At 31.9% G+C, this 13175-nt stretch overlaps 1 protein-coding gene across 2 annotated transcripts in view; it reads right to left on the reverse strand.

Annotated features, from left to right (window-relative positions):
* Gprk1 (G protein-coupled receptor kinase 1) overlaps positions 1–13071 on the reverse strand; it is a 53484-nt gene extending 40413 nt beyond the window's left edge. For both annotated transcript variants that reach the window (XM_068777632.1, XM_068777631.1), the window contains exons 1-2: positions 12605–13071; positions 3396–3472 (exon numbers count right to left, since the gene is read on the reverse strand). In XM_068777632.1, coding sequence (XP_068633733.1) covers positions 3396–3472; positions 12605–12717 — 190 coding nt within the window. In that variant the 5' untranslated portion in view covers positions 12718–13071. The remainder of the gene's footprint in view (positions 1–3395; positions 3473–12604) is intronic.
* Between the last annotated feature and the right edge of the window lie 104 nt (positions 13072–13175).

Here is a 13175-nt window from a genome sequence, read left to right on the forward strand (position 1 = left end):
AAGGTTCATTATAGATAAGTGATTTTCTTATACGAAACTGACTATTTGTTATATGACTGTGGAAGTATAAATTACAAAAAGCATCAAATCTTTAATTTCCAAAAGAGTTTTTTTTTTAAACTAGGAAAAAAATCCGTAAATAAAGGAAAATCTGTTTTAAAAACTTAAAAGAGACAAACTAAAATCAAATGGAACCACACGAGTTCTATCACTACATTCAATAATAATTTTGACAAGTAAAGAAAACAAAACGCCGGGTTCGAAATATAAACAAGAGTATTTGTAGATTCTTAAATAATTTTGGTAACAATAACTTGTCTTCGTCGTGAAGTCATGTACAATAACAATTTTATTGACGTTCGTACCGGATCATCATTACCTACGAATGGTCGCCAAACTAATAGAGTTAAACGACGTTATTGCCGCTCATTAAAGCAATTACTCCTAAAAACGTTACTTCCAACTGCGAAGAATTTGCCTTACGATGGATCAAGCAAAGACACAAATAATCGTCCTGGTATAAATAGCTTAACATTATGATAACAAACGATTGTAATTATAAGAATATACTGCGTGCAGAATTTTTATATGATCCACGGCACGTATGTCTTGGACCCGCGGTGGAGAGAGCTTATTCTGTTCGCGTCTTTATGACAACAGGTGTGGTGCTACACAGCTATAGTCTAAATTGTTGAGGAACTAACCCAACACGACACGTAATATGCTATCGAAAGCGTTTCTTCAGTTCCTACAGTTTTGACAGGAGTCCGGCTTAACCCTTTCTTTCATTTCTTTCTTAATATTCGATTTTGGTTTGAAAAAAAATTGATGGAACATCATCCGAAACTAAATGATAGTATACAAAGCAAATTTATTGCGGACTTCTCTGAGTAAATACTCGCAACCGGTCGGATGCATTAAGGACACCGTCACTGATAACTAAAAGATAATTGTTTATTATATAAATAGTTTACGTAAAAAAATTCAGCTTTTAATTTGTACAGCATAAAATTTGTTTAATAATACAAGTAGGGAAGCAGTAAGTTGATGGTAAGTACTGGAGAATGCCCATAACGACTCTTTTTTATTAAAACCAAATGTATCTGTACCTTTTGTAGGGTTAGCACCAGGTTTGTGGCCATAAAAACATAATATAGAAATTTGTAATACAATACCCTATGCTACTGTATCTGCGTTTATATCTTTAGGGCATATTCCGTCCCACTAGCGATTTCATTACCTACGGTGCCCTCACGCCGGAATAAAATTATGCTTAGGTTAGGTTTCTCCCTGGTACATATTTAAAGGATTTCAACAAACACATTACACCAATATAAACTAAAAACATTTGTTTACTATTTAAATACTCAGTACAACTTTATGTAAAAATAGACTAGATTAAAAATTATCGATATTCTTAACGATAATGATACCAACCGTATCATTTAATTAGATTGTATTACTTAATTATTTGTGTACAGACAGTGATAACTTTCTGCATTGAAACGTAGCCTCACTTCGCGCTCCAATGGCAAGCTCACATTCCTTAACGAGCCCTGGGGCGGGCCATACTCAGGGTTTCTCTACGTAATAGACTCAGGAATGATTAAATCCGTAGACAATTGATGTAACCGACATAGCCTAGTGCATTCACAAGTTCAAGTGACAATGTGCTGGCCATTTACCACAGAACAGATGGCTGCTGAAGTCTTAAAGTTCTGGCGTGGAGACTACGGACCGGTAAACGTAACGAAGGATGCCTACCCACAATGTGGCCTTGAATGCAGATAGCTTACAACCTGTCTTATTACAGAGTATGTGTAGGAGGCCTATTAAAAAACTCTTTTTTGTGGAAGAATAATTTCTTTAATATACTTTAGTTGTGCTAACAAGAATCAGGCAAACCCTTATTAATTACAACGCAACAAATCCTACTCTGTTACCAGCACGTATTATGATTATTTATAATATAATACAGGGGTGGCCAACCTGCAGCTCGCGAGCCACACACAGCTCTTTGAACGATTAGTTTTGGCTCCAATTGATTGTAGATCCAATTGATTGTTTATTTCAATATTTACATTTACATTGCGTATATCATAGTTCTTGGCTAATTGAAACAAAATTTCAATAATTTTATTCTAAATATTATTAAAATCCAAATACCAAACAAAATTAACTGTCCGTCATTTGAAATAATTACGGTGTGCTATCGCCATCATTCTGTCAATGTCAATTTCTAAATCTAAATTCAATTCTTATTCTGCACTTTAGTCAACATATTTTTAGTAGGTAATTTAGGTTCTGTAAAAAATTATACCCTTTTGCATCTTTTAAATGCGTATTTAATTGCGGTCTGCGATAATTTTCAATTTCGAAAAATTGCTGCAACTATCAAAAAACTTGGCCACTTGATACATAATAATAGATATTTCACTGGATTGTCAGACCGTCAAGATTTTGATGATTTTGGCGGGCGCTCTATCACTCCAGTCACTACGATTTGGCTGTATTTACCCCCGAGAGAGGGCTTCGCCTGGGCTGTCACTAATAGTTACATTCCGATTCGAAGAAGCCCTAAAGAGCCGAACTTTGGCTACGGGTAGCTATAATGGCACTAAGAAAAATAGCAACTAGTTCAACTGATTAAAACCGAACTACTGACACATTTCTTTAATCTCTTATTGTGGCATCATCAACTCAATCATATCATATATAATATTTATTAGAGCGTAACAAAAATGATGTATAACTGTGCCCTCAAACACATGACGCGTTTGATATTTAAAACCGCGATAAATGAAAACAAATGACAGATACCATACCGGGAAACTCATGATCAAGTGTTATTTACGTGATATACAATGCAACCAATAGCGAGAATTGGTTCATTTAAAATTCATTATTTAAAGAATTGTAATTTGTTTTTAAGCTTACACTGCTTTGTATATTCGTCTACAGATTTTAATGTACTAACAATCTTTTATGACTTTTTAATGTTAAATTATTTATGATGTAAAATTATTTATTGTCTGACTATATATTTTTGCATGATTATCATTATTCCAAATCGCAAGATAATCATTTTTTTTATTCTAGCCAACCTATCTAAACATAGCCGACGTAGTGGCCTAAAAGTATAAATAGTTTACCATGGCTGCGAATTGTGTTATGAGTTTGAAATTTGGATATGACAACAAGTACCGACATTGCTCGCCTAAACCTTTACCATATTCCATGCCATGGTGTTAACTACACCACCTAAACTCAAGAATGTAGTGATAATAATAGACTTGATACTTAAAATACTTGAATGCAGCCATTTCATAGAGAAATGCCACAGAGCTTTCCTTTTAATTAAAAAAAAAAATATATATATTTGTTGTTAAACTTACCTAGAACTTGATTGAATATTTTGTCAAAATTTACTTCGTTCTTTTTCTCCATGTATTTGTGCATGACACTCCGTACGCTGCAACAATAAGAACATTTAAGACGATTATTAAACGAAATCTTAACAGCAAATTTTCGATGAAACTTAGTAGGCGATAGGTGAGTGCTAATTAATGCCAGCCAAGTAAAATTTCTTAATAAATCAGAAATTAAAAAGTCGTCGTCCTGTTTGTAAGTGACAAACACCGAGACCTTTTTACATTTTAATTTTAAAATCTGAGGCATTATTATATATAGACATATTCCTGTCCATCGTGGTACCAATACGCATATATATATCATCAACATAATGTTAATATAATAAATAAAAATTAAAAGACTTTAAGATAAGAGAAAAAAAAAAAGATAATAGTACTCAAAACATACAAAAATTATTACAATTTTTAGAAGAGGTTTTTTTAGCACTTAGTCTATTTAACTTTCTTTTTTATTGATCAAGTGTATTAAATGCACACCTGCTTTCGGTTCAAGTCGACGCTGTTGGATTTGTAGGGCTGTTCATAGTTGCGTTTCATCGGTATCAGATTTGTAGCAACAGCTTTAAATCCAAAATACCCAAGCTAAATTTAAATGCACAACGATATGCATGATTATAAAAAAAAAACTAAACACATCAGAATGTATTAAGTAATCTATTAAGCCACCCAATAAAGGAAACAGATGACGTTGGTGAAGTCACCAGAAGACAAATATGACCAACCCCTTAGACTTTATACTGTACTAGCCGGAAGTATATGGGGGAGGCCTATGACCATAATGGAAAGTCCGTCGGTTAAAATGGCGATGATGATGAATAAGCTTCTTGATTTAAACTATATTATGAGGAGTTTATAGTTTTCTGACGAAACCTTTACAAACAGGAAACAAAGGAAACATTCGCAACGCAAACATTCAGCCGCATCAAGATCACATATATACAACATTCTCCCAACCGTTACTGATAAATTGTAAAATAACATAAGAAATCACTAAAAAAAATCACTATAACTAACGAAGAATCACTAATGAACTTCAAAAAGATTTTCAAAGAACGTTTACGTGCCATAGGCTGCTACACTGTAAATGTCTACATGGGTGATACCTTGAAAATAATGCTTTCGCCTTCAGGCTAGTTCAATATTTATTAAATACATGTAATTTTATTATATTTAAAAAAACTTCAAATCTCGCCGAGTTTCTTTAGTCAGTTCTTCTTAGGTCTGAGAAAAACAGACATGTCATTTATCATCCGAACAGGTGGTAAACTTGACTTGACGTCAATAAAAGATGTAATCCATCGTAAATTTAATGAAGATTGTATATAGGATATAAAGAAATATATACAGGAAACAGATTTAAACTCGTTCATATCATTTATGAGTGTAAATAATATACCGTACACCGTAAATTATTTTAAGAACTTAGACGACACATACATTATCAGCAAACAATCTTTCAGAAAATGTATTCTACAACAAACGCGTTTATAACGTAGAGTTTAACAACACAAAGAACGTAAAGAGTTAATTAATGTTTTAAAGTGTTTGAAAGTATAGAAAGCTTACTTTTCTCTGCAAAAAAATATGCAGTTCCAGTGTTAATTATAACATTCTTTATTAAAACTCCGAACAAGTAAATAGATGATGTTTTTAAAAACAGCAATAACGATAAACCTAAGTTTTTTAACGTTCCCAACGAAACTAAATTCCAACCTTATTCTTACATTTATTAGATAATGAAAACGAAAAAGTTTGATTCAGTTCTTAGGACTCAATGATAAGCTTACCTACTTATTATAACTATATTGGTATGATATGAATTTTTTCCTCGAACGGAAACAGAATCTGCAATAAATATAAATATATTTCCGTAATTCAAAATACTTTGACATGACTGTGATCAATTGACGCACCTAACCTCTATGGTCATAGTAAGCATTAACTTTTGAACACTTGAGGTACGTCTGTACGTGGTGTGTTCAAAAAATAAAGTATGAATTCTACACCAGGAACTACTACATCTACGTCCATTTGTAATAAGTATGTTCGATACTCTGATTCATTGAGCTAGTCTGTAGCAAAGTTGAACAAGTTGCGTGTTGTGTATCAGCTTCCACAGATAGAAGAATGGGGTCATATTCGCTGTATTTTTCGCTCACGATGAATTTTGAACGACGACTTAAAATTTAGTTTTAAGATAATGTAGTGATTTTGAAGACTATTTACAAGTGGTATGATCGAATCAAAAGCGGGAATGAATCGGTTGAGGATGCGCAAATGTCGGGGTGTTCTTCAACCTCAAAAACAGACGAAAACGCGCAGCAAAATTGTTCGATCCAATATGCCATTGACGATTCGAGAGCTTGCCAAGGAACTGAACATCCCTCTTGGTTCCGTACAAATCATTTTAACCGATGAACTGCGCGAATTGAGAGTAAGAAATTAGTTCCTAATCTTTGAATTTGACTTTGAATGACAAGCAGAAGAAAAATCCTATGTCAGTTTTTGCTCGGGGGTTAAAATTATAGCTGGTGATGAAAGTTAGGTGAATGGCTATTAGCCTGAAACAAAAATACTGAGTTCCCAATGGAAGGCGAATGTGTCTTTTCAGAACCGTTTCTTCCTCGATTAAGCCGATGACAATGCACTGTGTTATCATATCGCCACCGATTCGCGAGTTTTTGGCAAAAAATAATGACTGTACCCCGTCTTACTCTCCGGATTTAGCACCATACGATTTCTGGCTCTCCCCAAAAATAAAAACCGCGCAGAGAAGAAATCGTTTTGACACAATTTCCGACATTAAGACTTAGGACAGAGCAGCTGAAGGGCCTTTCGAAGAAAGCATTTCAGAAGTACTTCCAATCGTGGAATCAACGTTGGGATAAGTGCATCATTGGCCAAGGGGAGTACATTGAATTAAATTAATGTAAATTGGATGAAAGCTTAATACTTTGTTCGCAATGAAATTAGTCACGGCATTTTAATCATACCGCGCACGTAAAACTATCGGTAGAAATACAGTTCGTTTAATGTTATAAAACTTAGAGCACTTAGGGCTAATAAGTACGCGAAGTTTAAGTGTTTACGTGTATATGTATATGTAGTTACGTCAGTAGGGAATATAATTTTAAACCTTTTATAAATAAATTATAAAAGCCTTGTAAATAATGTTGGCAAAAGTCAGCAATGTTAGCAGATGAGGTAAAAGCGGCTATGGAAGACAAAGGCGTTTAATTTGAATACAATGTCTTTGAAACTCGGAAGCCATTTAAATTCCATACACTTGCACCTTTTATCTTGTGTTTATACACTTCCTGAACACTGTCAAAGATTATTTTTAAAATATCGTGATTCGCTTCAATTGTAATGTTTTTATTTAATATTAATTGAAACAAATATTTTACTTTACTAAGTAACCAATGACAATTTTTGAATGCTAAAAATCTCTTGCAATAAATATTTTGACAGAAATCTTATTTATCTATACATATTATAATTCCACTTGGGATCTTATTCAATGATCACTTGGGTAGGTCAGCAGAAGAATATTAGGAAAACCCGGTTTGAGAAAAACTAGAAACAAATTTACCCTATCATAATGGTATTATTCAACTTAAGCCTCCGAGGGTTTCAAACGCACCTTAATTTGAGAGCTCACAACGAACTGAGACTTTTTTTGTGTGATCACTTTTACAACTTCCTTAAGAACGTAGTTAGAGAAATTAATTGCCAAGTTTATTGTTACTTATAAATCTAATACATTTTTTTACAAATTTTTCAATCTATTAAATGATAATTCGAAGTCAATAGGCGTGAGTATATTGTAAAACTGTAGACAAGTTATGACGCTTTTATTAACATTTTTAGACAAAGCAAAATCTGAAACGAGATTTTTAAATATGTGTATTCAGCACTTTTAACGTCACGGTTATAAAAATTAAAAGTTGCAATATTACAAGTTATAAATCAATCACAATGTCATTAAAGTCACTATATCGTAAGTCAATTGACTATACGTACGCGTCGTTACATATTATAAGTCGACATTACATATTATAGGTACAAGTTTCAAAGATATTAGTGAAACAACATAGATCTTAGACGTGAATGCATGTATTACATGTATACGTTACAAAGGCTAAGAAACAAGCTTTCCGGACACAAAGAAACTGCATCGTAATGCAAGAGCACTATAATCTAGTGTACGTTATAGGTTATAACATCGCTGTAATCGTGGTTTGCGTCAAAATAAATTTAAGATGACACGCGTCAACTCATGTTATTCTTCGTACGAATTGAATATTCTTTGTGAATCGATTGCTTTAAATTCAAGGGACGCATTGGTAAGAAAAATGAGTTTTACAAGTGAGATTCACATTGCATATAAATGTCTTATTGAACCACATTGGTGGAGTGAATATTTGATAAGTTTTCTGTAAGCAAATTTCAGAGTGCATATCTTAAAGCAACCGACTTCATAAATTTTATAAATGAATGATCACCTTCTATTTATCACTAATATCAATAAATCTACGGTGTCCTATTAATTAGCCGAGGTCCCCCTAACCATGTTTCGGACCTTCAAATCTTAAGGATAGTCTTCCGATTTTCAACAGAAAGTCGTACCCAAAAGTCGTATCTTCGCCTTGATTTTCGGTGATTTACAAGATTTTTTTCTTATGTTTATACTAACATATCGTCTAAAATTCGCTCGACTCGCATTATATTCGCTCTATGTTTAATTGCTAAAGAGAATCTGTGCCACGAAGGTAAAATTTAGAAAGCGCAGAGGCATATTGTAATAAATTATAAAAAAAATATTATTACGAATTTAATTACACTGTCTACACATTGTCTAATGGGGAATTCAATAAACATAATTTTACATTTCTTAAAATCATTTACAGAGTGCCGTTCATTAAGACAATTTCTATTTTTGATAAAAAGGAAACCGTTGCAGGTATAACAACCAAGATACTCTTTTATTGAACTGCACATAGCTCAGCTAGATAGCTCATAGATAAAACTGGTAAACTATGCTTAAAACCTTAAGCATTTTTTCAAGAGAAAAACAAGCTGGTTTTCTTCATCATTTAATAACGTAATATAGGATAATACTCGTAAGTCCAAAATAACATTTATCTGCAGCGTAAACTTTTCTCAATCTTATTTGTTTGTAACATAAATAAACATAACTGGACTGGATACTTTTGATAGCGCTGTCCCAGTTTGGTAAACTTTGGTTATAGTTCGGTAAGTTCGAAAACTGATATCAAACGAATATTACCCTAATTACTTACGAAACTAAAGATATTAAAATATACGTCTAATGTGGAATTTAGAAACAAAATAGTGTGGCCAAGCATACCGGTTCCTACCTTTCGACGAGATATGATTCAAAATTATTTTATTAGTTATAGTCAATAAATCATTCTAAATTTCGAAATTTGTAAAAAAGATATCCCAAGAAAATGGTTAAAATTTGGATTTACATCGAATACATATTTCCTAATTAGTTCAATTTTCCTTTCTTTACATCAATACGTGTAATACATGAAACGTTTCTGAATAATTGCAATTTATTTTATATTTGTAACGTTCGTGAGTAAATAACAAAACAGTGGCCTAACGGTTAAGGACGGTAAGTAACAATTGAAGTTCGTAGGTTTGCATTTCTACAAATGCCATAATCATAAAGTAACATTTACACTATACAGTTTTTCACCAAAAGAAATTTCCGCAATAGTCGCATCATGTCTATTGATGATTCTGAAAATCGTAACAATAAAATTATATCTCATTTTTAATCATCAATAACTAAAAAGACATTTATACTTTCTTATCTAATATTCATCGTGTCGTGATTATAACATTTACGTTCATGACAATTAAATTATATTAATCATTTCTTTAATAACCATAATGTACCCTATGATGGACAAAGGTTCTTTTTTTACAAGCTTTATCGCTCCTGCACATGATCTTGGCAACTTTCCAGAAACATTGAATGGGAAGTCTTCTTTTTAATATTGGATAAAGCTCAATCCCCCCCGCCTAATGCTATCTCTTGCGAGTTAAATATATTAATTCGCTTTCATTATTCACTTCAAATTAATTTCCACATTACACTATTGCTGAATTAAGAGATCTAGGATCGTCTACATTTATAAGTGGTTCTACAAATAAAAATCCGCAGACATGCAAACACGTTATTGTTAGCAAAATATATTTACAATTCCCCGTTGATGGAGATCGTTATAAATCATTTCCAGCTGTTAATTTCTAACGTATTATTCAATAGCAACTTTGCATCTTTGACATGTTTATATGTTCCATATTGGTCCAAGGCCGGGCATTGTGGCGTCCCGCTGACGTTAGATGCCTAATCTCTATTCACAATCGATCCAAAGATTTTTCTTTTTCAATCCATTAATATTGAATGAAACGTAATACAAATTTATCGGTATTAAAAGGGTTCTATACGACAGTAGCAAACAAAGACGTGAGTTTTAAAAAGATAAATTGTTTTTTGTTTTCTAAAACAAACGTCATTAATTTATTACAGTTTTTAAGAAATAAGCCCTTCCAGTTCATCATAAACGTCTCTCCCATAGATTTCCATGGACTTAAAGGCTCGACCATTTGTTCTGTGCGCTATGTGGAAATCCCAAGCATAGCCCCTCTTCGTGTCTTGGGTTATTCATAAACTTGACGAGAAATTTGAATACAAAAACATACTAATAAAAAGTGAAGTACGGAATTTAAAAAAAAATTATGAGCCTTTCTACTCAAACTTTTGTTTAATTATATTTATTATTAAAACACACAGATCTAATAAAAATCTAATAAAAATCAGAGATAAAGTTTATTGCAAAAATTTCAAGGGAACAAATAACTAAAAAATGTTACAGGCGTATGTAGGCTAGGTTCGTGGTAATTAATTTATTTAGTAGTAAAATACATAATGGCATCGTTTATTTATTCAGCTTTTGATGGATACGAAAAAGTTTGGATAAAAATAATAGGTATTAAAAAACAGACGATATTACGCAAATGGTATTGAATTAGAAATGTATTATTCCGGTGCATCGTTATATATATCGGATATAGGCCTTCCTCGTAAGTTTAGAGTAGGACCAGTTAGAAGAGTCCAGCACCTTTCCATGACCGTAACAAGGTTATCTGTCCACCTTGTAGGTGGATGACCTATGCTGCGCTTGTCGGTTTTCGCGACCTCCACCCCAGAACCATAATACCCCATCGGTTATCTGTTCCACGGCACGTATTTGTAATTAAACAGTTTAACAGCTCTTTTGGCTTTTTAAAATAACAATCGTTAATAAAAAAAACTATCCTTACGCGTATTGTTATTAAATTAGTATTTCAAATAGCAACAAGCATAGTAACAATTTCCCACGAATGAAAGAATATTCCCTAAGGACGAGAGTCGCTGCGTGAAACATGCTCCCACTGCGTTCAACGCGGCGATAACGCCGGAAACGGAAACTAAACAATATTCAATGGTTGTTAACTGCATCTATTATATTGGTGCGATTTATCGCGCGCGAAAATACCAACCAAATAAGGTTTAATTTTGTTTTTATCAACACAACTGAATTAAAAGATAAAAAATAAAAAATATAGATTATCTATAGACAATATAGAATTAATTTCATCTTATCATTTTTAATAGTGTACAATAATATTATTGGTTGTATTAAAATAACTAACATTTTAAAACATTTTTAGGTAATGTTACCATTACCTTGATACCTTGCCATAGTTTTTACTTTAAAAAAAAAAAACAATACTTATTAGACAATAGGAATGAGTTAATTTTGGTTTAAGTGTACTATTTTATCATTTATTTGATGCCATTAAGACATGTGTTGCTAGTACAAAAATGTGAAATAAATAATTGTCTTTTTAAATGTATAATAAATCTGTAATTATAAAAAATAATCATAAGAAATCTGCAATTTTAAATTAGAATTGTTGTATTGTATTATGTTGTTGTATCTATGGGGATGGCCTTTGTCCAGCTGGTGGAAGTCTTGTGACTTATATAATGATGATGATTTTTGATGTCTATAATTCATTGTTTACTACTAACTTTTCTCGTTTGTTACTTTGATTTTGACAAAAAAGTGTTTATAATAGCTTTAATTGCATGTTTGTGATAAATACTTGATTTCATAATCAAGTTTTAGTTATCACAACTACTTAGTTTCTTCAATTCTGTTTTTGGTTATTTGTCTACTATATAGCCACAAAAAATATTTGTAAAAAAATATTATCAAACTGTAATAAATAAATTATAAGACAATCAATTGTGCTATATCAACATAAATTAGATATAAAAGACTATGTCTAATCTATGACTAATTTAATGTTATGTTTAATACAAAATTTACAGCAATATTTGAGGTATTGATAAATTTTTAATTTAATTTGTCATATTATAGGGGTATTATCTATGTTTAACAGGTAATTACTATGTTTGTCTTAGAATGATAACAATTAAATTTAAATAAACAATTTTTATAAATAGCCTATGGATGGCTGAAATAATGTCAATAAATTGGAGGGGGAGATGTTGATATCTATAAAAATATATATTTAGTACAATTTAAGGGTAGATAAAGAGAGAGAATAGTATTTCATTGGAATATAATGTGCTAATAATACTTATGGACTAAAATTTTTATCTTATAATGTTTTAATTACTATTAAAACGTTTATTATTCAGTACCGAAATAATTATTACAACAACTAGAAAAAAACATTTGACAATTATTCAATAACATTGCAAGTAAATGTGCAACCCCATATTTGAAATATAATAATAAATATAAATATGATTACTTTACTTTTCTTTACAAGATTCTTTTTTAATTATGTTATCCTTCGTTATTACTTTTCAATAAACGTTTTGATAATTAGATATTGATAGCGCTTTTGCTTTTCGAAAATATTCTTTAACTGAAAATAAGTATTCTGTAACAGGATAGGTGTAAACTCACTATTTATACTGTAATACGTTAAAGTCAAATAAGTTAATGGATATTGTAAACAAGGTAGGTAACATTCTACAGTAAACATTACATTTTATTTTATATCTCACTTAACTAGGTCTCATGCTAAGGTCGCATACTGATAAGGGGTATTACCTTGGATCAGGCAATACGATCTTTTTACTAGCTCGTGCAGCAGGGGTGCATTTCGACTTCTCCATTGCCATCAAGTAGCTGACGTCGGCCAGCACTGCTTCGAGGTCCGCCATTTTGATACTGAATTTATCTTCTTTACCAGACAAAAGCGCAACACTCGCTCACAACACAAACACTATATTAACATTGACTTATTTCTCAACTAAGAGTCATAACCTTATTCACATGACGACTGCTCACTGCTTCATTACACCATTTGTTGATGGGGACTGACACATATCCATTCTCATAATAACGTAAATGGTACATAGAGGCACACAAAGGAAATCTTAACGAGAGTCATTTGATTTAATTACGAAATATTACTACACCATTTTCATAATACTACATATATGTTAGAAAATCCGATCATCAAAACGGCTGTGCAAATCCGCCATCACCCGTCTGCAATCCGTCACTACATTCGTTTCACACAGTCACACTTCTACTAACACTAAACTGCTCAAGTATATTATATTAATTCAACATACAACACTCAAAAATACAGATTAAAAATTTGACATTTTAAAAA

This window comes from Battus philenor, unplaced genomic scaffold, assembly GCF_028537555.1.
Source record: "Battus philenor isolate CCGP_79_NKW_IND1 unplaced genomic scaffold, ilBatPhil1.0.hap1 SCAF_13, whole genome shotgun sequence".
In the NCBI taxonomy this organism is placed as follows: domain Eukaryota; kingdom Metazoa; phylum Arthropoda; class Insecta; order Lepidoptera; family Papilionidae; genus Battus; species Battus philenor.